Source organism: Pseudophryne corroboree, chromosome 9 (assembly GCF_028390025.1).
Source record: "Pseudophryne corroboree isolate aPseCor3 chromosome 9, aPseCor3.hap2, whole genome shotgun sequence".
Classification (NCBI taxonomy): Eukaryota; Metazoa; Chordata; class Amphibia; order Anura; family Myobatrachidae; genus Pseudophryne; species Pseudophryne corroboree.
The window spans coordinates 327247910-327273155 of NC_086452.1; the positions used below are offsets into that span (position 1 = coordinate 327247910).

Here is a 25246-nt window from a genome sequence, read left to right on the forward strand (position 1 = left end):
TGAGTCTAACCCTGGATTCCAAAATCCTTTCCTTGTAATGTCAGCTCTTCCGGGCACAGTTTCCTTAACTGAGGTCTGGAGGAGGGGCATAAAGGGAGGAGCCAGTGCACACCAGTAGTACTAAATCTTTCTTAGAGTGCCCAGTCTCCTGCGGAGCCCATCTATTCCCCATGGTCCTTACGGAGTCCCCAGCATCCACTACGGACTACGAGAAATAGATTTACCGGTGAGTAAAATCTTATTTTTGTTTATTTACTGTAATGCTAAGTTTTGTCTCTCTGTACTGTCCTTTGTACGGCGCTGTGAAACACTTGTGGCACCTTTATAAATAAAATGTAATAATAATAATTGACAGACGCTAATTGATTGCCATAGGCAACTTTTATCTCTTTAGAAGGTTTGATACCACCCATCTCTCTCCCATCCCTAATCATGTCTGTACAATATCTCTGGGACTGGGTGAAAATCAGAATCATCTGGACCCTGGAACGCTAGACCGGCTCCCTACAGTGACCGCCACCACTATGGAGCTTGTAGTTTGCTTCCCCATCTGGGGGGGTGTGTGTATGTGACAGCTGTCACCAGGGAGATGAGGAGGGAGAGACTACAGCCTCCCCATGTGGTCCGGACCGTTCCATATTTATTTATTTCTATACACCATTTCTGGACCATATAGGGACGCTGTAATCTCTCCTTCCCTGTCTCTGACTGCAGTCACCTCTCCCACCCTTCCCAGATGTGGGTTGGCACACTTCAAGCTCCACAGTGTCACAGGTTGCTGCAGGGAGCCGGTCTAGTCCAGCATTCTGGGGTCTGCACTGTTGTGGTTTTTACCCAATTCCAGTAACTCCTCCATTCAGTGGTTTGTTAATTGGTGCCATTTGGAGTAAAATGTTATTACTTTGAGCCAACTTAAAAAAAAACAAAAAAAAAACGCAGAGATAAACAGAATCTGTGGCTTTTTCTAGAAACTCTTTCAGGAAGTGCAGACGGAGGTAGTTTTTCTCAGCCTCTGGGAAAATGGGGAAAAGGAAACAGAAGAAAGTACACGCTATACGGAGAGAGCTGGTATTTGATGAGGAAAAGAGAACGTAAGTGCTAAATCCCAGCATGTAGTTAAGCAGTGCTTAATCATTCACCTGAGTGATAATCTATACTGTATATGTTTACATGCTGTACTATTATTACATGACTTGCTAGCATAAAACTACACAGAAGTATTATAAATACCAGTCTGTAGTTTGTAAACGGCCTCATTTAAAGTATTTGTAAAAATACGCATTTCCATAATTGCATATATGTACCAAATTGCAGGCGTATTTAGTTTGGAGTAAATTTTAGGCTGCGTATACACCTGGCAGATCCATGTGTTGTCCAAGCAGCCGTTTCAGGTAAGTATATACACTTACCGATTGGCTGCTCGTTTTGTCTGCGCTGATGTCACAACTAGGCAGGCATTTGAATTTGCCCATCAAGATGTGATATCCGTTCCTGTAGCCAGTATATGGGCAGTTGGCAGGTCACCCGTAAACACAGCCACATGCACTGGCTGCCATGTCTGCCATCGGCTGTGCTGCAGGGCCAACGCGATATGTATGTGAACGGCATAGTTCATAGACCTATCGTGTGTACACACTCACTGATCAGCAAGCAATATATTGTCCGTTCAATAGAATGTTTGGTGTTTTTTTTTTCTTTTCCCAACCATTTAAGTCATTCATGCTATCTCCAGATTTTCATCAACCCTTCACATCACTCCTTGTCTACCTAATCCTTTATTTTGCCCCCTCCTCCCATCTCTGTCCTTCCCTTCTAGTCTCCTACATCTCTTACTCTCTCCCCTGTTTCCCATCCACCCCTCTGCTTCCCTTCCTCTCCTGTTACTCCACTTAGTCACCTCTGCCCCACCATGGACCTACCACTCGGCCCTGCTCTCTCCTTTCCTTGTCACCTCCCCTCCATCCGTATCACATTGTACTTGCCATTAAGACATGCTAAAACTGAGGCAGGTCATGCTGGAGGCTGCAGATTGAAGACCCATGTCCTAAGGCTACCATCACTAAGCGTTGAGGTTATCAAGCCCACTTCCCTGTCCTCCCTTTTCGACTCGCTTCTCTCTCCTATTCTCTCTCATGCTCTAAGCAAGCCACATCCCTATACAATGCTTTCCTTACTTTTGCTCTTGACTGTCGCCAACAACTATTCACCCACACATTCCTAATGATAGAATCCCCTGCCACCACAATCTGACTAGGTACCTTGCTTTCTCTTATTCCAGGACAAAGGGAGTAAGAGAAAGCGAGGTACCTAGTCAGATTGTGGTGGCAGGGGATTCTGTCATCAGGAAGACAGACAGGACAATCTGCTACTGGGACCGTGACCTTCGTACAGTCTGTTGTCTCCCGGGTGCTCGGTTACGGCATATCGCGGACCGGTAAAAAGATTGTTTAAAGGGGCTGGGAAAGACCCGGCGGTCTTGGTGCACATTGGCACCAATTACAAAGTTAGTGGTAGGTGGGATGTCCTTAAGAAAGATTATAGGGACCTAGGCCAGAAACTAAAGGCCAGGACATCTAAGATAATATTCTCTGAAATATAACCTGTGCCACGCGCTAGTCCAGGAAGGCAGAGGGAGATTAGGGAGGTAAATATGTGGCTTAGAGACTGGTGTTGGAAAGAGGTGTTTGTGTCTTTGGAACACTGGGCAGACTTCTTAGTCAGGCGCCATCTTTTTTGTCATGATGGATTGCACCTGAATGAGGAGGGGCAGCAGTGCTGGGGACGGTTAGAAGGTTAGAGGAGATTTTAAACTAGTTGCCTCCGGGAAGGGATTAGTAAGAACTAGTGGGATATCTAGAGAGCGAAGAAAAGAGGGATGTATGACGTATCGGGGGTGGAGAAGGGGGAAGGAGAAAAATAGTCAGCGATGGTAATTTGAGGGAAACTCAAGCTCCTAAGGAAATGTTATCTACAACAAAACTTGTGGATCAGGGAACTACTAAATTTAAATGTATGATTGCAAGATGCCTAACAAATAAAATGGGGGAATTAGAAACAATTGCTCGTAATGACCAATATGATATAATAGGCATTACAGAGACATGGTGGGACGATTCTCACGACTGGACAGCAAACATGGAGGGGTTCACCCTCTTCAGGAGAGAGAGGACTAATAAAAAGGGAGGGGGTGTTTGTCTTTATGTTAAGCCATTCGTAAAACCGTTTTTAAAAGTGGTAATTTTACAAGGGGACGAGATAACGTGGAGTCATTATGGGTTGAGATTTCGAATGGGGGTAAAGATACAAAATAGCTCTTAATAGGGATGTGCTATAAACCACAAGATATTAGTGTGTCTGACGAATTACAAGTATTGCAGATAATCAAAAAAGCTGCAGGAATGGGGGACGTCATTATCGTTGGGGACTGTAATTACCCGGACATAAATTGAAACACCGAAACAGTAAATACAGCTAGGGGTAACAGGTCCTTAAACATGCTTAAAGATCATTACTTGTCCCAGGTAATCTAGGAACCGACTAGGCATAGGACTATACTGGACCTAGTACTAACTAATCATGAGGAAATAATATCAAATACTAAAGTAGGGGAGACCTTGGGAAATAGCGATCCTAATATGATCACATTCGATATCCGTTTCCAAAAACACTATAAGGGTCTAACTAAGACTTTTAACTTTCAAAAAGCTAATTTCAATTTGCTGAAACAAGCAATGAAGGACATAAATTGGGAAATTGTATTTCATGGTAAGAATACGGCTGAAATGTGGGATTTTTATAACTGCGCTCAATAAGTACACTGATTTGTTTATTCCTAAGGTCAGCAAAAACAGGAGTAGTAAATTCAAACCGATTTGGCTTAATAAGAAGGTAAAGGAACAAATGGATAAAAAGAGGCGTGCTTTCAAAGCATTTAAGTCTGACGGGAAGGCGGAATTATTCCAGTTCTACAAGGAAAGTAAAAAAAAAGTGCAAAAAAAGAAGTCGGCAACTAAAATAGAAAACAAAAAAACAAATCGTAAGGGAGAGTAAAACAAACCCCAAAAAGTTTTTTAAGTATATAAACGCTAAAAGTTTAAAAAAGGAGAATATTGGGACATTAAAGGGCGAGTCGGATGTATTGATTAATGATGATAGGGAAAAAGCAGACAGGTTGACGAGAGTAGAGCACACAACATAAACTATAATAATGACCCGTTGCTAAGTAAATGGTTAAACGAGGAAGTAGTCCAGGAGAGAAAAAGTAAAATTAAGACAAATAAATCTCCTGGGCCGGATGGACTTCACCCCAAGGTTCTTATGGAACCTAACGCAGAGATATCTAGACCCCTATATTTGATCTTCAGCGAGTCAATTGCATCAGAATGATACCGAAGGACTGGCGTATAGCAGAGGTAGTCCCAATATTTTAAAAGGGTATTAAAACTCATCCCGGCAACTATAGACCGATAAGTTTGACATCTATAGTGGGGAAAATATTGGAAGGTATATTAAGGGATAGCATACTAGAGTACTTGGATACCTCTAAGGTTATTACTAAGAATCAGGATGGATTTGTGAAGGACGGGTCATGTCAAACTAACTTAATAAGCTTCTACGAGAAAGTGAGCGATAATGTTGATCAGGGTAAAGCAGTGGATGTGGTCTTTTTGGACTTCGCTAAGGCCTTTGACAAAGTCCTACTAAGAGACTAATTTTCAAACTAAGAGAGCTTGGGGTAGGAAACACTATTTGTACTTGGGTGAGTAATTGGTTGTACAACAGGGAACAGCGAGTGGGGATAAATGGGATGTTCACTGAATGGGCCTCAGTGCTCAGTGGAATACCGCAGGGTTCAGTACTCGGGCCTTTGCTGCTAACATATTCATTAGTGACCTAGGAGTGGGCCTAGAAACCACAGTGACAATTTTCGCAGACTATACTAAACTATGTAGGGTAATTAATTAAGACACAGATGTTGAGTCTCTACAGAATGACTGACTTATCTAGACTTGAGATCTGGACGGATAAATGGAGAATGAGGTTCAGTATAGACAAATGTAAAGTTATGCACTTTGGGACTAAGAACAATCGGGCAGCATATAAACTAAATGGGGAAAATGTGGGGATAATGGTAGTTGGAAAAGATTTGGGGGTGTTCATCGATAACTTAGCAGTACGCAATGTCAAAATGCAGCAACTAAAGCAAAAAAGGTGTTACCGCATGCCTAAAACGGAGAATGGAGACAAGGGATGAGTGTAATCCTGCCACTGTATAAATCTTTGATTTGACCACACCTGGAATATTGTGTACAGTTCTGGGCACCTCACTATAAAAAAACATATCTTGGTACTCGAAAGGGTTCAGAGGTGAGCCACCAAACTGGTTAAGGGATTAGAGGCACTGAATTATGAGGAAAGACTTAAAAGGGTCGATTTGTTTATACTGGAAAAGAGGCGATTAAGTGGGGACATTATTAATATTTATAAATACATAAAGGGACAATACAAGGATTTATCAAACGATTTGTTATCAAAAAAATGCAACATAGGACACCCCCTGAAGTTAGAAGAAAAAAAAAATTCATACACAATGGAGAAAAGGGTTCTTCACAGTAAGAGCAGTAAGGATTTGGAATTCTTTGCCAGAGAAGGTAATAATGGTGGATTCAATCAATAAGTTTAAAAATGGATTAGATAAATTCCTAGCTGAAAGAAATATCCAAGGATACAGCACTTAATTAATATAAAATGTATAATACATGTTTATCTCAATGGACATTTGTCTTTTTTTAACCTCAACAACTATGTAACTATTCCCCCACACAGATGAACACCTCAACCCGGGCATTCCAAACTCACCAGATATCTGCAAAAATCCTCACGTACCGGTGGGCGACAGTGGTGGAAATTACGCTAGGCAGACTTCCACCATTTCAAATTTATGCTCTCATCCTTTAAGTGCTAGTCTTTGCCTCGCTAAACAGTCATACTTCAAGGATCTCATGTCCTCTCAGTCTTCGAACCCTTGGCGCCTCTTTGCCGCTGTCAACTCCCTCCTCTGCCCACCCCCACCTCATCTCCCCTCCGCACTCTCTGCTCATGACTTGGCCTCTTAATTCACATACAAAATGGACTCCATACGTCAGGACATCACATCCCACCAGACCATCAGCAACCAGCCATCTCCTTTCCCTAACTACCCCTCCCCATCCCTCTTACTAACTCTTGACATTTTTCTCCCATGTATCTGATGAGTAAGTCATGGCCCTCATCCGTTCCTCCCCCACCTCCCCACTTGACTCTATCCCCTCCCGCCTAGTCCACTACCCCTCTACTTCTGCCTGTTCTCATCTTGCCCACCTTGTCAGTCTCTCCCTCTCATCAGGCACTGTCCCCTCTGCCTTCAAGCATGCAATCTTCTCCCCTATTCTTAAAAAAACCTACCCTTGATCCAAACACTCTCTCCAACTACAGACCCATCTGTCACCTCCCTTTTGCCTCCAAACTCCTTGAGCGTATTGTCTACAACCAACTTACTGCCTTTCATTTCTCCAACTCACTGCTTAACTACCCTCTTACCTCTCTGATTGTTCCTTCTGTCTCCTCTCATGACTTCACCTCCCTCCCACTTCCACTAACTGTAGGTGTCCCCAAGATTCTGTTCTTGCTCCTCTCCTTTTCTCTCAGTATACATCCTCTTTAGGTGAGTTAATTCACACTTTTTAATATTATCATCCTTTATTTATATGGCGCCACAAGGGATCCGCAGCACCCAATTACAGAGTACATAAACAAATAATCAAAACAGGAAAACTTTGACTTACAGTTGAAGACAATATAGGACAAGTACAGGGTAAATAAACTTGGCTACATCAGCAGATGACGCTCAAATAAGTATCACGGTGGCAGAAAACTGTGGGAGTTTAGCCTTGTAAATGATTGCACCTTTAAATAAAACATCCGAGGTTGGCCGACATCCCACACAGCCACTGAACTCTGACTTCATTACATCCCGCCCAACATGTCTAAGATGAGCTGATCATCTTCCCACTCTCCCACATAACCTCACTTCCCACAATTTCATTATCTATTGACGGCACTGCTATCTTCTATAGCCCCCAAGTGTGCTGTCTTGGAGTAATCCATGACCCCTCCTTCTCCTTCAAACCACAGATGTCCAAGATCAGACCCTTTCTTACCCTGGATGCTACTATGACACTTATCTACTCACTGGTCGTCTCCAGACTGGACTACTGTAATCTTCGCCTATCTGGCATTCCTGACAAATGCCTCTCTCCATTCCACTCTATCCTAAGTGCTGCTGTCCGGCTCCTCTTCCTCACCAAATGTAATACGTCCACCTCCTCTCTCTTACAAACTCTTCACTGGCTCCCAATTCCATTCAGAAAACAGTTCAAGCTTCTCACACTCTTTCACAAAACCTTAACCCACTCCTCTCCCATTTACATCTGACTGTATCTCCCTTTACACTCCTTTTACTTTGCTAATGCACACACTCTCTCCTGCCTACCGATTACCTTCTCTAGCTCCTACCTCCAAGATTTTGCACATGCTTAGCCGGTTTCTGCAAAAAGTTGTCTTCAGGGTCTATAATTTACATTTGCTTGCTGTATATGTGGGAAAAAGCATAACCCGTTATCCTTCTGGTAAACTCATGAAACTTCTGTATATATGTTTGTGACTGTAATTAATAATTCTTTTAGGTACAATCCACTTGCGTTTTATGGGTAGTGTTCATTTAAACTACAAAATCTATGCACCCATTTGTTGCTTATCTCTTGTATACGATCACATTCCCAATGTTTCCCTGAACGCACAACAGATAATCTCTATGAAGGGGTAGCATAAGTGCAAACATGCTGTAACAGTCAGTCTAGCTTTGATCGGTCTGGTGCAAGCCAGTGAATGAATGTAAACTGTTGCTATGGGTTACTGCATATCTGCACCTATGTCAGTAAACCATACCATGTGTGATGATCTGTGGATCCATTTATAAGTCTTATCTATCTGTTTGTAGGGAATACTTGACTGGTTTTCATAAGCGCAAATTACAGAGGAGAAAAGCTGCCGTGGAGGAGATCAAACGCAGGATTAAGATAGAGCAGAAAAAGATGAGAGAAGAGGTAACTGTGTATTAACAAAAAGTCAACCTCTACAATTTGTTTGATAAGCAGGGCTTCAGTATATTGTGGACATGTACACCTAACTATTTGATAGGAGCATCGTATTTTAATGCAAAAACTCACAAATGGGAGAGGACTTCGGTACTTTTTTAGATTAAGCCACTGTAAATCAACAAATCCATGCTATCCATGAAAGAGTAATTTGCTCAGACATGTTTTCTGTGGTTCAGCTGTCAACAAGATACTTTCCTTGCCCTGCAGAGACATAAAGAATACATGAAGATGCTGAAAGAGAGAGAAGAAGCTTTAGGTAAGGAGTGGTCTCCTATCTTTCTAGATTGAGTTTGATATAATTGTGAATTGTAGCCAGCCAGTTGTTCTTTATAATAATACTGGACTCCATTAGTAAAGTTCTGAACTGATGCTGTCATGCTATAATAAGAGGTGGCAGGTGCTTCAGCCTGGTCAGTCCAGCAGGCACTTGCATGCTAATGATAGGCCCCCCTCTCACCTTGGCCTGACAATGTGTCTCTAGCAGGGGAGATGCAGAAATGGAAAACTGTAACAGGAGGGAGTTGGGCAGGTGAAGATAATTTGTGACAGGTGTGTAATGCATCCGGCCAACCTCCTGAATTACTATTGGCCTTATTTCTCATACGTCCTAGAGGATGCTGGGGTCACCATTAGAACCATGGGGTATACATGGGATCCGCAGGAGACATGGGCACTTTAAGACTTTCAAAGGGTATGAACTGGCTCCTCCCTCTATGCCCCTCTTCCAGACTCCAGTTTTTAGAATTGTGCCCAGTGAGTCTGGATGCACTGCGGGGGAGCTCTACTGAGATTCTCTGAAAAGACTTGTTAGTTTCTCTGACGTCCTAGTGGATGCTGGGGACTCCGTAAGGACCATGGGGAATAGACGGGCTCCGCAGGAGACTGGGCACACTAAAAGAAAATTTGGTACTACCTGGTGTGCACTGGCTCCTCCCTCTATGCCCCTCCTCCAGACCTCAGTTAGATTTCTGTGCCCGGCCGAGCTGGATGCACACTAGGGGCTCTCCTGAGCTCCTAGAAAGAAAGTATATATTAGGTTTTTTATTTTACAGTGAGACCTGCTGGCAACAGGCTCACTGCAACGAGGGACTAAGGGGAGAAGAAGCGAACCTACCTGCTTGCAGCTAGCTTGGGCTTCTTAGGCTACTGGACACCATTAGCTCCAGAGGGATCGACCGCAGGACCCGTCCTTGGTGTTCGTTCCCGGAGCCGCGCCGCCGTCCCCTTTACAGAGCCAGAAGCAAGAAGATGGTCCGGAAAATCGGCGGCAGAAGACTTCAGTCTTCACCAAGGTAGCGCACAGCACTGCAGCTGTGCGCCATTGCTCCTCATACACACTTCACACTCCGGTCACTGAGGGTGCAGGGCGCTGGGGGGGGGGGGCGCCCTGAGCAGCAATAATATCACCTTGGCTGGCAAAATAACCACAATATATAGCCCCAGAGGCTATATATGTGGTAAATACCCCTGCCAGAATACAGAAAAAGCGGGAGAAAGTCCGCCGAAAAGGGGGCGGGGCTTCTCCCTCAGCACACTGGCGCCATTTCTCCCTCACAGTTCCGCTGGAAGGAAGCTCCCTGACTCTCCCCTGCAGTCTACACTACAGCAAAGGGTAAAAAAGAGAGGGGGGGCACAGATTTGAGGCGCAGTAAATATTATAGCAGCTATAGAGGACATCATTCAGTTAGTCCCTGCATTATATAGCGCTCTGGTGTGTGCTGGCATACTCTCTCTCTGTCTCCCCAAAGGGCTTTTGTGGGGTCCTGTCTCCTTTAAGAGCATTCCCTGTGTGTGTGTGTGTGTGTGCGGTGTGTCGGTACGGCTGTGTCGACATGTTTGATGAGGAGACTTATGTGGAGGCGGAGCAGATGCCTATAAATGTGATGTCACCCTCTGCGGGGCAGACACCTGAGTGGATGGACTTATGGAAGGAATTACGTGCAAGTGTCGACTCCTTACATAAAAAATTTGACGACATGCCAAATGCGGGACAGCCGGCTTCTCAGCTCTTTCCTGCCCAGGCAATTCAAAGACCATCGGGGCTCTAAAACGCCCGCTACCTCAGATGGCAGACACAGATGTCGACACGGATACTGATGCCAGTGTCGACGACGATGAGTCAAATTTAATGTCCACTAGGGCCATTCGTGGCATGATTGAGGCAATGAAAGAGGTTTTACACCTTTCTGATATAAACCCAGGTACCTCAAAAAAGGGTATTATGTTTGGGGAGAAAAAACTTCCAATAGTTTTTCCCCCATCTGAAGAATTGAATGAAGTGTGTGAAGAAGCGTGGGCTTTCCCTGATAAGAAATTGGTGATTTCAAAAAAATTACTAATGGCGTTCCCTTTCTCGCCAGAGGATAGGTCACGTTGGGAAACTCCCCCTAGGGTGGATAAAGCGCTCACACGTTTGTCTAAAAAGGTGGCACCTACCGTCTCCGGATACGGCCGCCCTAAAGGAACCTGCTGATAGAAAGCAGGAGGCTATCCTAAAGTCTATATATACACACACTGGTGTTATACTGAGACCAGCTATTGCTTCAGCATGGATGTGCAGTGCTGCTGCTGCTTGGTCAGATTCCCTGTCAGAAAATATTGACACCCTGGACAGGGACACTATATTGCTAACCGTAGAGCATATAAAAGACTCAGTCTTGTACATGAAAGATGCACAGAGGGAGATCTGCCGGCTGGCATCTAGAATAAGTGCATTGTCCATTTCTGCTAGGAGAGGCTTATGGACTCGGCAGTGGACAGAGGATGCAGATTCTAAAAGGCACATGGAAGTTTTGCCTTATAAGGGTGAGGAGTTATTCGGGGATGGTCTCTCAGACCTTGTTTCCACAGCAACAGCTGGGAAGTCAGCGTTTTTACCCCATGTCCCCTCACAGCCTAAGAAAGCGCCGTACTATCAGGTACAGTCCTTTCGACCCCAGAAAAACAGGCGGGGAAAAGGCGGGTCCTTTCTGTCTAGAGGCAGAGGAAGAGGAAAAAAGCTGCACCACGCAGCAGGTTCCCAGGAACCAAAGTCCTCCCCCGCTTCTTCCAAGTCCGCCGCATGACGGTGGGGCTCCACAGGCGGAGCCAGGTACGGTGGGGGGCCGCCTCAAAAATTTCAGCGATCAGTGGGTTCGCTCACGGGTGGATCCCTGGATCCTTCAAGTAGTATCTCAGGGGTACAAGCTGGAATTCGAGGCGCCTCCCCCCCGCCGTTTCCTCAAATCGGCCTTGCCGACAACTCCCTCGGGCAGGGAGGCTGTACTAGAGGCAATTCACAAGCTGTATTCCCAGCAGGTGATAGTCAAAGTACCCCTACTTCAACAAGGACGGGGTTACTATTCCACACTGTTTGTGGTACCGAAACCGGACAGTTCGGTGAGACCCATTTTAAATTTGAAATCCTTGAACACTTACATAAAAAGATTCAAGTTCAAGATGGAATCGCTCAGGGCGGTTATTGCAAGCCTGGACGAGGGGGATTACATGGTATCCCTGGACATCAAGGATGCTTACCTGCATGTCCCAATTTACCTTCCTCACCAGGAGTACCTCAGATTTGTGGTACAGGATTGCCATTACCAATTCCAGACTCTACCGTTTGAACTGTCCACGGCACCGAGGGTGTTTACCAAGGTAATGGCAGAAATGATGATACTCCTTCGAAAAAAGGGTATTTTAATTATACCGTTCTTGGACGATCTCCTAATAAAGGCGAGGTCCAGGGAGCAGTTACTGGTCGGAGTAGCACTATCTCGGGAAGTGCTACAACAGCATGTCTGGATTCTAAACATTCCAAAGTCACAGCTGGTCCCTACGACACGTCTACTGTTCCTGGGGATGGTTCTGGACACAGAACAGAAAAAAGTGTTTCTCCCGCAGGAGAAAGCCAAGAAGTTGTCATCTCTAGTCAGAGACCTCCTAAAACCAAAACGAGTATCGGTGCATCACTGCACACGAGTCCTGGGGAAAATGGTGGCTTCGTACGAAGCAATTCCATTCGGCAGGTTCCATGCAAGGACCTTCCAGTGGGACCTCTTGGACAAGTGGTCGGGATCGCATCTTCAGATGCATCAACTAATAACCCTGTCTCCAAGGACCAGGGTGTCTCTACTGTGGTGGCTACAGAGTGCTCATCTTCTAGTGGGCCGCAGATTCGGCATACAGGACTGGGTCCTGGTGACCACGGATGCCAGCCTTCGGGGCTGGGGCGCAGTCACACAGGGAAGAAATTTCCAGGGTCTGTGGTCAAGTCAGGAGTCGTCTCTCCACATAAACGTTCTGGAACTGAGGGCCATTTACAATGCCCTAAGTCAGGCAAGGCCCCTGCTTCAAAACCAGCCGGTTCTGATCCAATCAAACAACATCACGGCAGTCGCCCATGTAAACCGACAGGGCGGCACGAGAAGAAGGGTGGCCATGGCAGAAGCCACAAGGATTCTCCGATGGGTGGAAAATCACGTACTAGCACTGTCAGCAGTGTTCATTCCGGGAGTGGACAACTGGGAAGCAGACTTCCTCAGCAGGCACGATCTCCACCCGGGAGAGTGGGGACTTCATCCAGAAGTCTTTCAAATGATTGTAAACCAGTGGGAAAAACCACAAGTGGACATGATGGCGTCCCGCCTAAACAAAAAGCTAGAAAAATATTGCGCCAGGTCGAGAGACCCGCAGGCGATAGCTGTGGACGCTCTGGTAACACCGTGGGTGTACCGATCGGTTTATGTGTTCCCTCCTCTTCCTCTCATACCAAAGGTGCTGAGGATAATAAGGAGAAGAGGAGTAAGAACTATACTCATTGTTCCGGATTGGCCGAGAAGAGCGTGGTATCCGGAACTTCAAGAAATGATGTCAGAGGACCCATGGCCTCTACCGCTCAGACAGGACCTGCTGCAGCAGGGGCCCTGTCTGTTCCAAGACTTACCGCGGCTGCGTTTGACGGCATGGCGGTTGAACACCGGATCCTGAAGGAAAAGGGCATTCCGGAGGAAGTCATTCCTACGCTGATAAAAGCTAGGAAAGAAGTAACCGCAAACCATTATCACCGCATATGGCGAAAATATGTTGCGTGGTGTGAGGCCAGGAAGGCCCCTACAGAGGAATTTCAGCTGGGTCGTTTTCTGCACTTCCTACAGTCGGGAGTGACTATGGGCCTAAAATTGGGTTCCATTAAGGTCCAGATTTCGGCTCTGTCGATTTTCTTCGAACTGGCTTCACTACCTAATGTTCAGACTTTTGTAAAGGGAGTGCTTCATATTCAGCCCCCTTTTGTGCCTCCTGTGGCACCTTGGGATCTCAATGTGGTCTTGAGTTTCCTAAAATCACATTGGTTTGAACCACTTAAAACCGTGGATCTCAAATATCTCACGTGGAAAGTGGTCATGTTATTGGCCTTGGCTTCGGCCAGGCGTGTGTCAGAATTGGCGGCTTTGTCATGTAAAAGCCCTTATCTGATTTTTCATATGGATAGGGCAGAATTACTCATCCCCAGTTTCTCCCTAAGGTGGTATCAGCTTTTCACTTGAACCAACCTATTGTGGTGCCTGCGGCTACTAGGGACTTGGAGGATTCCAAGTTACTAGACGTAGTCAGGGCCTTGAAAATTTATGTTTCCAGGACGGCTGGAGTCAGGAAAACTGACTCGCTTTTTATCCTGTATGCACCCAACAAAATAGGTGCTCCTGCTTCTAAGCAGACTATTGCTCGCTGGATTTGTAGCACAATTCAGCTGGCGCATTCTGCGGCTGGATTGCCGCATCCTAAATCGGTGAAAGCCCATTCCACGAGGAAGGTGGGCTCATCTTGGGCGGCTGCCCGAGGGGTCTCGGCTTTACAACTTTGCCGAGCTGCAACTTGGTCAGGGGCAAACACGTTTGCTAAATTCTACAAATTTGATACCCTGGCTGAGGAGGACCTTGAGTTCTCTCATTCGGTGCTGCAGAGTCATCCGCACTCTCCCGCCCGTTTGGGAGCTTTGGTATAATCCCCATGGTCCTTACGGAGTCCCCAGCATCCACTAGGACGTCAGAGAAAATAAGATTTTACTCACCGGTAAATCTATTTCTCGTAGTCCGTAGTGGATGCTGGGCGCCCATCCCAAGTGCGGATTGTCTGCAATACTTGTATATAGTTATTGCCTAACTAAAGGGTTATTGTTGAGCCATCTGTTGAGAGGCTCAGTTGTATTTCATACTGTTAACTGGGTTTAATATCACAAGTTATACGGTGTGATTGGTGTGGCTGGTATGAGTCTTACCCGGGATTCAAAATCCTTCCTTATTGTGTCAGCTCTTCCGGGCACAGTATCCTAACTGAGGTCTGGAGGAGGGGCATAGAGGGAGGAGCCAGTGCACACCAGGGTAGCACCAAATCTTTCTTTTAGTGTGCCCAGTCTCCTGCGGAGCCCGTCTATTCCCCATGGTCCTTACGGAGTCCCCAGCATCCACTACGGACTACGAGAAATAGATTTACCGGTGAGTAAAATCTTATTTTCTCTTACGTCCTAGAGGATGCTGGGGACTCCGTAAGGGCCATGGGGTATAGACGGGCTCCGCAGGAGACATGGGCACCTATAAAGAACTTTTAGTATGGGTGTGCACTGGCTCCTCCCTCTATGCCCCTCCTCCAGATCTCAGTTAGATCTTGTGCCCAGAGGAGATAGGGTGCATTACAGGGAGCCCTCCTGAGTTTTCTGTGTAAAAGAATTTTGTTAGGTTTTTTTATTTTCAGGGAGAACTGCTGGCAACAGACTCCCTGCATCGTGGGACTGAGGAGAGAGAAGCAGACCTACTTAAATGATAGGATCTGCTTCTTAGGCTACTGGACACCATTAGCTCCAGAGGGAGTCGGAACACAGGTCTCACCCCGGGGTTCGTCCCGGAGCCGCGCCGCCGTCCTCCTCGCAGAGCCGGAAGATAGAAGCCAGGTGAGTATGAGAAGAAGAGAAGACTTCAAGGCGGCAGAAGACTTCAGATCTCTGCGCGCCATTGCTCCCACACAACACACACAGGCACAGATGGATGCAGGGCGCGGGGGGGGGGGGGGGCGCGCCCTGGGCAGCAATAAACCTCATTTTTGGCACAAATATATATATTAGGCTGCGGAGGTAGAAAATAGACGATCCCCCGCCATTTTTATGAAATTGAAGCGGTACCGAAGCCCGCCGCTGGAGGGGACGGAGCTTGATCCCTCGGCACTAACCAGCGCCATTTTCTCCACAGAAGCTGCAGAGAACGCTGGCTCCCCGGACTCTCCCATGCTGAACGCATCAGAGGGCTGAAAAAAACAGAGGAGGGGGGCACATTTCAAGCGCAGTGAGTGGCAATAGCATTGGCATTATATATAAAAGCGAGATCTGGATTTTCCAGTGTCAGTTGGACGCTGGGTGTGTGCTGGCATACTCTCTCTGTCTCTCCAAAGGGCCTGGTTGGAGAATTGTCCCCGTATAGTTATATCCCTGTGTGTGTGGGGGTGTCGGTACGTGCGTGTCGGCATGTCTGAAGCGGAAGGCTTATCAAAGGAGGAGGGGGAGGAGATGAGTGGTGTGTCCCTGTCGGTAGTGCCGACTCAGGAATGGATGGATATGTGGCATATGTTAAATGCAAGTTTAGCGTCATTGCATAAGAGGCTAGACAAAGCAGAATCCAGGGAGACATCAGGGGGTCAATCCACGGATTGGACCGACTCACAGGGCCCGTCGGGGTCTCAAAAGCGTCCCTTGTCACAAATTGTGGACACAGATAACGACACGGACTCTGATTCCAGTGTCGACTATGATGATGCTAGATTACACCCTAGGGTGGCAAAAACTATTCAGTATATGATTATTGCAATAAAAAATGTTTTGCATATCGCAGACGACCCCTCTGTTCCCGACACGAGGGTGCGCATGTATACGGAAAAGAAACCTGTGGTAAACTTTCCTCCATCTCATGAACTTAATGAGTTATTTGAAAAAGCTTGGGAATCTCCAGATAAGAGTCTGCAGATTCCCAAAAGGGTTCTTATGGCGTACCCTTTCCCTACACAGGACAGGGCACGTTGGGTATCCTCGCCCATAGTGGACAAGGCTCTAACACGCATGTCCAAGAAGGTGGCGCTGCCGTCTCCAGATACAGCGGCCCTCAAGGACCCTGCGGACCGCAGGCAGTTACTACATTAAAGTCTATTTATACACATACTGGTACTTTACTTAGACCGGCGATTGCGTCGGCATGGGTATGTAGTGCAGTTGCAGCTTGGACAGATACCCTGTCAGCTGACCTTGATAGGGATACTATTTTGCTAATTTTAGCACATATTAAAGACGCAGTCTTATATATGAGAGACGCTCAAAGAGACATTGGATTGTTGGGTTCCAGAGCCAATGCCATGGCTATTTCAGCGAGACGATCCTTATGGACCCGCCAATGGACGGGTGATGTGGATTCAAAAAAGCTTTTCGAGGTTTTACCCTATATGGGTGATGTGGTGTTTGGGGATGGGCTCGCGGACCTGGTTTCTACAGCTACCGCAGGTAAAGCTACCTTTTTACCTTTTGTTCCCCAACAGCAAAAGAAAACTCCACAGTATCAGATGCAGTCCTTTGGGTCACAAAAGCCCAGAAGAGGTCGGGGCTCCTCCTTCCTTGCCAGAGGTAAGGGTAGAGGGAAAAGAACACCTGCCGCGGCGGGTTCCCAGGAACAGAAGTCCTCCCCGGCTTCTACAAAATCCACTGCATGACGCTGGGGCTCCCCTGCGGGAGTCCGCACCGGTGGGGGCACGCCTTCGACTCTTCAGCCAGGTCTGGGTTCGGTCAGACGTAGATCCTTGGGCGATGGAGATTGTTTCCCAAGGCTACAAACTGGAATTCGAAGAGGTGCCCCCACACCTATTTTTCAAGTCGGCCTTACCAGCTTCTACCCCAGAGCGGGAAGTAGTGTTAGCTGCAATTCAAACACTGTGTCAACAGCAAGTGATTATCGGGGTTCCCCTGAGCCAACAGGGAAAAGGGTACTATTCGACCCTCTTTGTGGTCCCGAAGCCGGATGGTTCGGTCAGGCCCATTTTAAATCTAAAATCCCTAAATCTACTTGAAACGTTTCAAATTCAAGATGGAATCACTCCGAGCTGTAATAGCCAGCCTGGAAGGGGGGGATTTTATGGTGTCACTGGACATAAAGGATGCTTACCTTCATGTCCCCATATATCCCGCTCATCAGGAGTACCTGAGATTCGTGGTACAGGATTCTCATTTCCAGTTTCAGACGTTGCCGTTTGGGCTTTCAACGGCCCCGAGGATTTTCACCAAGATAATGGCGGAGATGATGGTGATCCTGCGCAGGCAAGGAGTCACAATTTTCCCATACTTGGACGATATCCTGATAAAGGCGAGATCAAAAGATCAATTACTGAAGAACGTGTCTCTCTCTCTGAGAGTGCTCCAGCAACACGGTTGGTTTCTCAATCTGCCAAAGTCACAGTTGGTTCCAATAACTCGACTATCGTTCCTAGGCATGATACTAGACACGGAACGAAAGAAGGTTTTTCTCCCGTTGGAAAAAGCCCAGGACCTCCAGAACATGGTCAGAGACCTGCTAAAGCCAAAAAGAGTGTCAGTTCATCAATGCACTCGAGTTCTGGGGAAAATGGTGGCAGCCTACGAGGCCGTTCCCTTCGGCAGGTTCCATGCGAGGACGTTTCAATGGGACCTTCTGGACAAGTGGTCTGGGTCCCATCTACAAATACATCAGAAAATAACACTGTCCCCCAGTGCCAGGGTGTCTCTCCTATGGTGGCTGCAAAGTGCTCACCTTCTAGAGGGTCGCAGGTTCGGCATTCAGGACTGGGTTCTGGTGACCACGGACGCGAGCCTCCGAGAATGGGGAGCAGTCACCCAAGGAAGAAACTTTCAAGGACTATGGTCAAGCCAGGAGTCCTGTCTGCACATCAACGTGCTGGAATTAAGGGCCATATACAACGGCCTTCGACAAGCGGAGGGTTTTCTTCGCAACCTACCGGTTCTGATTCAATCAGACAATGTCACAGCCGTGGCTCATGTGAACCGCCAAGGCGGGACAAGGAGCAGAGTCGCGATGGCGGAAGCCACCAGGATTCTTCGCTAGGCGGAAAATCACGTAAGCGTTCTGTCAGCTGTCTTCATTCCGGGAGTGGACAACTGGGAAGCAGACTTCCTCAGCAGACACGATCTCCATCCAGGAGAGTGAGGACTTCATCAAGAAGTCTTTGCAGAGAACGGGTTTCTGGGGAGTTCCTCAAATAGACATGATGGCGTCACGCCTCAACAAGAAGCTTCGGAGGTACTGTGCCAGGTCCCGGGACCCTCAGGCAATAGCAGTAGACGCTCTGGTAACGCCATGGGTGTTCCAGTCAGTCAGTGTTTCCTCCTCTGCCTCTCATCACAAAGGTGTTGAGGATCATAAGACTGAAAAGAGTACAGACAATACTCATTGTTCCAGACTGGCCTCGAAGGGCCTGGTACTCAGAACTTCAGGAGATGCTCGCAGAAGATCCTTGGCCTCTTCCACTAAGGGAGGACCTGTTACAGCAGGGACCCTGCACGTTCCAAGACTTACCGCGGTTACGTTTGACGGCATGGCGGTTGAACGCCGGATCCTAGCTGAGAAGGGTATTCCGGAGGAGGTCATACCTACTCTAATAAAGGCTAGGAAGGAGGTGACGGCGAAACATTATCACCGTATCTGGAGGAAGTATGTATCTTGGTGTGAAGCCAAGAATGCTCCTAAGGAAGATTTCCACCTGGGCCGTTTTCTCCACTTTCTACAGACAGGAGTGGATATGGGCCTGAAGTTAGGCTCTGTTAAGGTACACATTTCGGCCTTATCGATATTCTTTCAGAAGGAATTGGCTTCTCTTCCAGAAGTCCAGACTTTTGTGAAGGGAGTGCTACACATCCAGCCTCCTTTTGTGGCCCTAGTGGCGCCATGGGACCTGAACGTGGTGTTACAGTTCCTTAAGTCACACTGGTTTGAACCCCTTAAAACGGTTGGCCTTAGCTTCGGCAAGGCGGGTGTCTGAATTGGCGGCATTGTCTCACAAGAGCCCCTACTTGATTTTTCATGTGGATAGAGCAGAATTGAGGACTCGTCCTCAATTTTTACCTAAGGTGGTGTCTTCATTTCATATGAACCAACCTATCGTGGTGCCTGTGGCTACGAGTGACTTGGAGGATTTCATGTCCCTGGATGTAGTCAGGGCCTTAAAGATTTATGTAGCCAGGACGGCTAGAATTAGGAAAACGGAGGCTCTGTTTGTCCTGTATGCAGCCAACAAGATTGGCGCGCCTGCTTCAAAGCAGACTATTGCTCGCTGGATCTGTAAAACGATTCAGCAGGCTTATGTTACGGCTGGATTGCCGTTACCACATTCAGTAAAGGCCCATTCCACTAGGAAGGTGGGCTCTTCTTGGGCGGCTGCCCGAGGCGTCTCGGCATTACAGCTTTGCCGAGCGGTGACTTGGTCGGGTTCAAACACTTTTGCTAAATTCTGCAAGTTTGATACCCTGGCTGATGAGGACCTAGCATTTGCTCAGTCGGTGCTACAGAGTCATCCGCACTCTCCCGCCCGATTGCGAGCTTTAGTATAAACCCCATGGTCCTTACGCAGTCCCCAGCATCCTCTAAGACGTAAGAGAAAATAAGATTTTAAACCTACCGGTAAATCTTTTTCTCCTAGTCCGTAGAGGATGCTGGGCGCCCGTCCCAGTGCGGAAAATCTGCAAGACTTGTATATAGTTATTGGTTACATAAGGGTTATGTTACAGTTGGAATCGGTCTTGGACCGATGCTGTTATTTTGTTCATACTGTTAACTGGTTTTGGGTATTCCAGGTTATATGGTATGATTGGTGTGGGCTGGTATGAATCTTGCCCTTAGATTGACAAAATCCTTTCCTCGTGTTGTCCATCTCCTCTGGGCACAGTTCTCTAACTGAGGTCTGCAGGAGGGGCATAGAGGGAGGAGCCAGTGCACACCCATACTATAAGTTCTTTATAGGTGCCCATGTCTCGTGCGGAGCCCGTCTATACCCCATGGCCCTTACGGAGTCCCCAGCATCCTCTACGGACTAGGAGAAAAAGATTTACCGGTAGGTTTAAAATCTTATTTCTCTAACGTCCTAGTGGATGCTGGGACTCCGTCAGGACCATGGGGAATAGCGGGCTCCGCAGGAGACAGGGCACATCTAAAAAAGCTTTTAGGTCACATGGTGCGTACTGGCTCCTCCCCCTATGACCCTCCTCCAAGCCTCAGTTAGGTTTTTGTGCCCGTCCGAGAGGGTGCAATCTAGGTGGCTCTCCTAAAGAGCTGTTTAGAAAAGTTTTTTTTTAGGTTTCAATCTCAGTGATTCCTGCTGGCAACAGGATCACTGCATCGAGGGACTTAGGGGAGAGATTTCCAACTCACCTGCGTGCAGGATGGATTGGAGTCTTAGGCTACTGGACACTTAGCTCCAGAGGGAGTCGGAACACAGGTCAGCCTGGGGTTCGTCCCGGAGCCGCGCCGCCGATCCCCCTTACAGACGCTGAAGAGACGGCAGAACGGAGGTCCGGAAAGCAGGCGGCAGAAGACTCCTCAGTCTTCTTGAAGGTAGCGCACAGCACGGCAGCTGTGCGCCATTGTTGTCACACGGCTCACTGACTCAGTCACGGAGGGTGCAGGGCGCTGCTGGGGGCGCCCTGGGCAGCAATATAATTACCTTTAGTGGCAAAATAAATACATCACATATAGCCATTAAGGCTATATGTATGTATTTTAACCCAGGCCAGTTTCTTAAAAACCGGGGAAAAGCCCGCCGAAAAAGGGGCGGAGCTTATTCTCCTCAGCACTCAGCGCCATTTTCCTGCTCAGCTCCGCTGGTGAGGAAGGCTCCCAGGTCTCTCCCCTGCACTGCACTACAGAAACAGGGTAACAAAGAGAAGGGGGGCATAAATTGGCGATATTTATATATTAAGAGCGCATATATAGTAAACAACACCTTCTAGGGTTGTTTATATACATTTATAGCGCTTTTGGTGTGTGCTGGCAAACTCTCCCTCTGTCTCCCCAAAGGGCTAGGGGGTCCTGTCTTCGATTAGAGCATTCCCTGTGTGGCTGCTGTGTGTCGGTACGTGTGTGTCGACATGTATGAGGACGATGTTGGTGTGGAGGCAGAGCAATTGCCGATGATGGTAATGTCACCCCCTAGGGAGTCGACACCGGAATGGATGGCTTTAGTTATGGAATTACGTGATAATGTCAGCACATTACAAAAGTCAGTTGACGAAATAAGACGCCCGGCAAACCAGTTAGTACCGGTTCAGGCGTCTCAGACACCGTCAGGGGCTGTAAAACGTCCTTTACCTCAGTCAGTCGACACGGGTACCGACACAGATGAATCTAGTGTCGACGGTGAAGAAACAAACGTATTTTCCAATAGGGCCACACGTTATATGATCACGGCAATGAAGGAGGCTTTGCAGATCTCTGATACTGCTGGTACCTCAAAAAGGGGTATTATGTGGGGGGTGAAAAAACTACCTGTATTTTTTCCAGAATCAGAGGAATTGAATGACGTGTGTGATGAAGCGTGGGTTAACCCCGATAGAAAACTGCTAATTTCCAAGAAGTTATTGGCATTATACCCTTTCCCACCAGAGGTTAGGGCGCGCTGGGAAACACCCCCTAGGGTGGATAAGGCGCTCACACGTTTATCAAAGCAAGTGGCGTTGCCGTCTCCTGATACGGCCGCCCTCAAGGATCCAGCAGATAGGAGGCTGGAAACTACACTGAAGAGTATATACACACATACTGGTGTTATACTGCGACCGGCAATAGCCTCAGCCTGGATGTGCAGTGCTGGGGTAGTGTGGTTGGATTCTCTGACTGAAAATATTGATACCCTGGATAGGGACAGTATTTTATTGACTCTAGAGCAATTAAAGGATGCTTTCCTTTATATGCGAGATGCTCAGAGGGATGTTTGTACTCTAGCATCAAGAGTAAGCGCGATGTCCATATCTGCCAGAAGAAGTTTATGGACGCGACAGTGGTCAGGTGATGCGGATTCCAAGAGGCATATGGAAGTATTGCCATATAAAGGAGAGGAATTGTTTGGGGTCGGTCTTTCGGACCTGGTGGCCACGGCAACTGCCGGCAAATCCACTTTTTTACCTCAGACCCCCTCCCAACAGAAAAAGACACCGTCTTTTCAGCCGCAGTCCTTTCGCTCCTATAAAAAGCGACCAAAAGGACAGTCTTATCTGCCGCGAGGCAGAGGAAAGGGTAAGAAAGGGCAGCAAGCAGCCCCTGCCCAGGAACAGAAGCCCGCCCCGGCTTCTACAAAGCCATCAGCATGACGCTGGGGCTTTACAAGCGGACTCAGGAACGGTGGGGGGTCGACTCAAGATTTTCAGCAATCAATGGGTTCACTCACAAGTGGACCCGTGGGTCCTGCAGATAGTATCTCAGGGTTACATGCTGGAGTTCGAAAGGTCTCCCCCTCGCCGGTTCCTAAAGTCTGCTTTACCAACGTCTCCCTCAGAAAGGACGTCGGTTTTGGAAGCCATTCACAAGCTGTATTCTCAGCAGGTGATAGTCAAGGTACCCCTCCTACAACAGGGAAAGGGGTATTATTCCACACTATTTGTGGTACCGAAACCGGACGGTTCGGTAAGGCCTATTCTAAATCTGAAATCCTTGAACCTGTACATAAAGAAATTCAAGTTCAAGATGGAGTCACTCAGAGCAGTGATAGCGAATCTGGAAGAAGGAGACTTCATGGTGTCCTTGGACATAAAAGATGCTTATCTACATGTCCCGATTTACCCCTCACACCAAGGGTATCTCAGGTTCGTGATACAAGACTGTCATTATCAGTTTCAAACGCTGCCGTTTGGGTTGTCCACGGCCCCTCGGGTCTTTACCAAGGTAATGACCGAAATGATGGTTCTTCTACGAAGAAAAGGCGTATTAATTATCCCTTACTTGGACGATCTCCTGATAAGGGCAAAGTCCAGAGAACAGCTGGAAGTCGGTGTAGCGCTAACACAAGTAGTGCTTCAGCAACACGGGTGGATTCTAAATCTTCCAAAATCTCAATTGACCCCGACAACACATCTGCTGTTCCTGGGCATGATTCTGGACACGGTTCAGAAAAAGGTATTTCTCCCGGAAGAGAAAGCAAGGGAGTTATCCGAACTTGTCAAGAACCTCCTAAAACCAGGAACTGTGTCAGTACATCAATGCACAAGAGTCCTGGGAAAGATGGTGGCTTCGTACGAAGCGATTCCATTCGGCAGATTCCATGCACGAACATTTCAGTGGGATCTGCTGGACAAATGGTCCGGATCGCATCTGCACATGCATCAGCGGATAACACTGTCACCGAGAACAAGGTTGTCTCTCCTGTGGTGGTTGCAGACTGCCCATCTGTTAGTGGGCCGCAGATTCGGCATACAGGACTGGGTCCTGGTGACTACGGATGCCAGCCTACGAGGTTGGGGAGCAGTCACAAAGGGAAGAAACTTCCAGGGCGTGTGGTCAAACCTGGAGACGTCTCTTCACATAAATATACTGGAGCTAAGAGCGATCTACAATGCTCTAAGCCTGGCAAAATCGCTGCTTCAGGGTCAGCCGGTGTTGATCCAGTCCGACAACATCACGGCAGTCGCCCACGTAAACCGACAAGGCGGCACGAGAAGCAGGAGTGCAATGGCAGAAGCTGCAAGGATTCTGCGCTGGGCGGAGAATCATGTCGTAGCACTGTCAGCAGTGTTCATCCCGGGAGTGGACAACTGGGAAGCAGATTTCCTCAGCAGACACGACCTTCACCCGGGAGAGTGGGGACTTCATCCAGAAGTTTTCCACATGATTGTGAACCGTTGGGAAAAACCAAAGGTGGACATGATGGCGTCTCGCCTCAACAAAAAATTGGACAGGTATTGCGCCAGGTCAAGAGACCCTCAGGCAATAGCTGTGGACGCTCTGGTAACACCGTGGGTGTACCAGTCAGTGTATGTGTTCCCTCCTCTGCCTCTCATACCAAAGGTACTGAGAATTATACGGAAAAGAGGAGTAAGAACAATACTGGTAGCTCCGGACTGGCCAAGAAGAACTTGGTATCCGGAACTTCAAGAGATGCTCACGGAGGATCCGTGGCCTCTACCTCTAAGAAGGGATCTGCTTCAGCAGGGACCTTGTATGTTCCAAGACTTACCGCGGCTGCGTTTGACGGCATGGCGGTTGAACGCCGGATTCTAAAAGAGAAGGGCATTCCTGAGGAAGTTATTCCTACTTTAATTAAAGCCAGGAAAGAAGTGACCGCACAACATTATCACCGCATTTGGAGAAAATATGTTGCGTGGTGTGAGGCCAAGAAGGCTCCAACGGAAGAATTTCAATTGGGTCGATTCTTACATTTCCTGCAAGCAGGATTATCTATGGGCCTAAAATTGGGGTCCATTAAAGTTCAAATTTCGGCCTTATCAATTTTCTTCCAGAAGGAATTGGCGTCAGTGCCTGAAGTACAAACTTTTGTCAAAGGTGTAGTCCATATACAACCCCCAATAGTGCCTCCAGTGGCACCGTGGGATTTGAACGTGGTTCTAAATTTTCTCAAATCTCATTGGTTTGAGCCTTTAAAATCGGTAGATTTAAAATACCTTACATGGAAGGTAACCATGCTGTTGGCCCTGGCTTCAGCCAGGAGAGTTCGGAGTTGGCAGCTTTGTCATACAAAAGCCCATATCTGATATTCCATTCGGACAGGGCAGAATTGAGGACACGTCCTCAATTTCTCCCTAAGGTGGTTTCGGCATTTCACTTGAACCAGCCTATTGTGGTGCCTGCGGCTACTAGCGACTTGGAGGACTCCAAGTTACTGGACGTTGTCAGAGCATTAAAAATATATATTTCAAGGACAGCTGGAGTCAGAAAATCTGACTCGTTGTTTACATTGTATGCACCCAACAAGTTGGGTGCTCCTGCGTCTAAACAGACGATTGCACGTTGGATATGTAGTACAATCCAACTTGCACATTCTGTGGCAGGCCT

At 47.5% G+C, this 25246-nt stretch overlaps 1 protein-coding gene across 1 annotated transcript in view; it reads left to right on the plus strand.

Moving 5' to 3' along the window:
* Window positions 1-25246, plus strand: part of NOL12 (nucleolar protein 12) — an 88557-nt gene that overhangs the window by 5865 nt on the left and 57446 nt on the right. Inside the window, exons 2-4 of the mRNA XM_063940520.1 lie at window positions 969-1091; window positions 8039-8144; window positions 8406-8454. Of these exons, the coding sequence (XP_063796590.1) occupies window positions 1021-1091; window positions 8039-8144; window positions 8406-8454 (226 nt within the window). The 5' untranslated portion in view covers window positions 969-1020. The remainder of the gene's footprint in view (window positions 1-968; window positions 1092-8038; window positions 8145-8405; window positions 8455-25246) is intronic.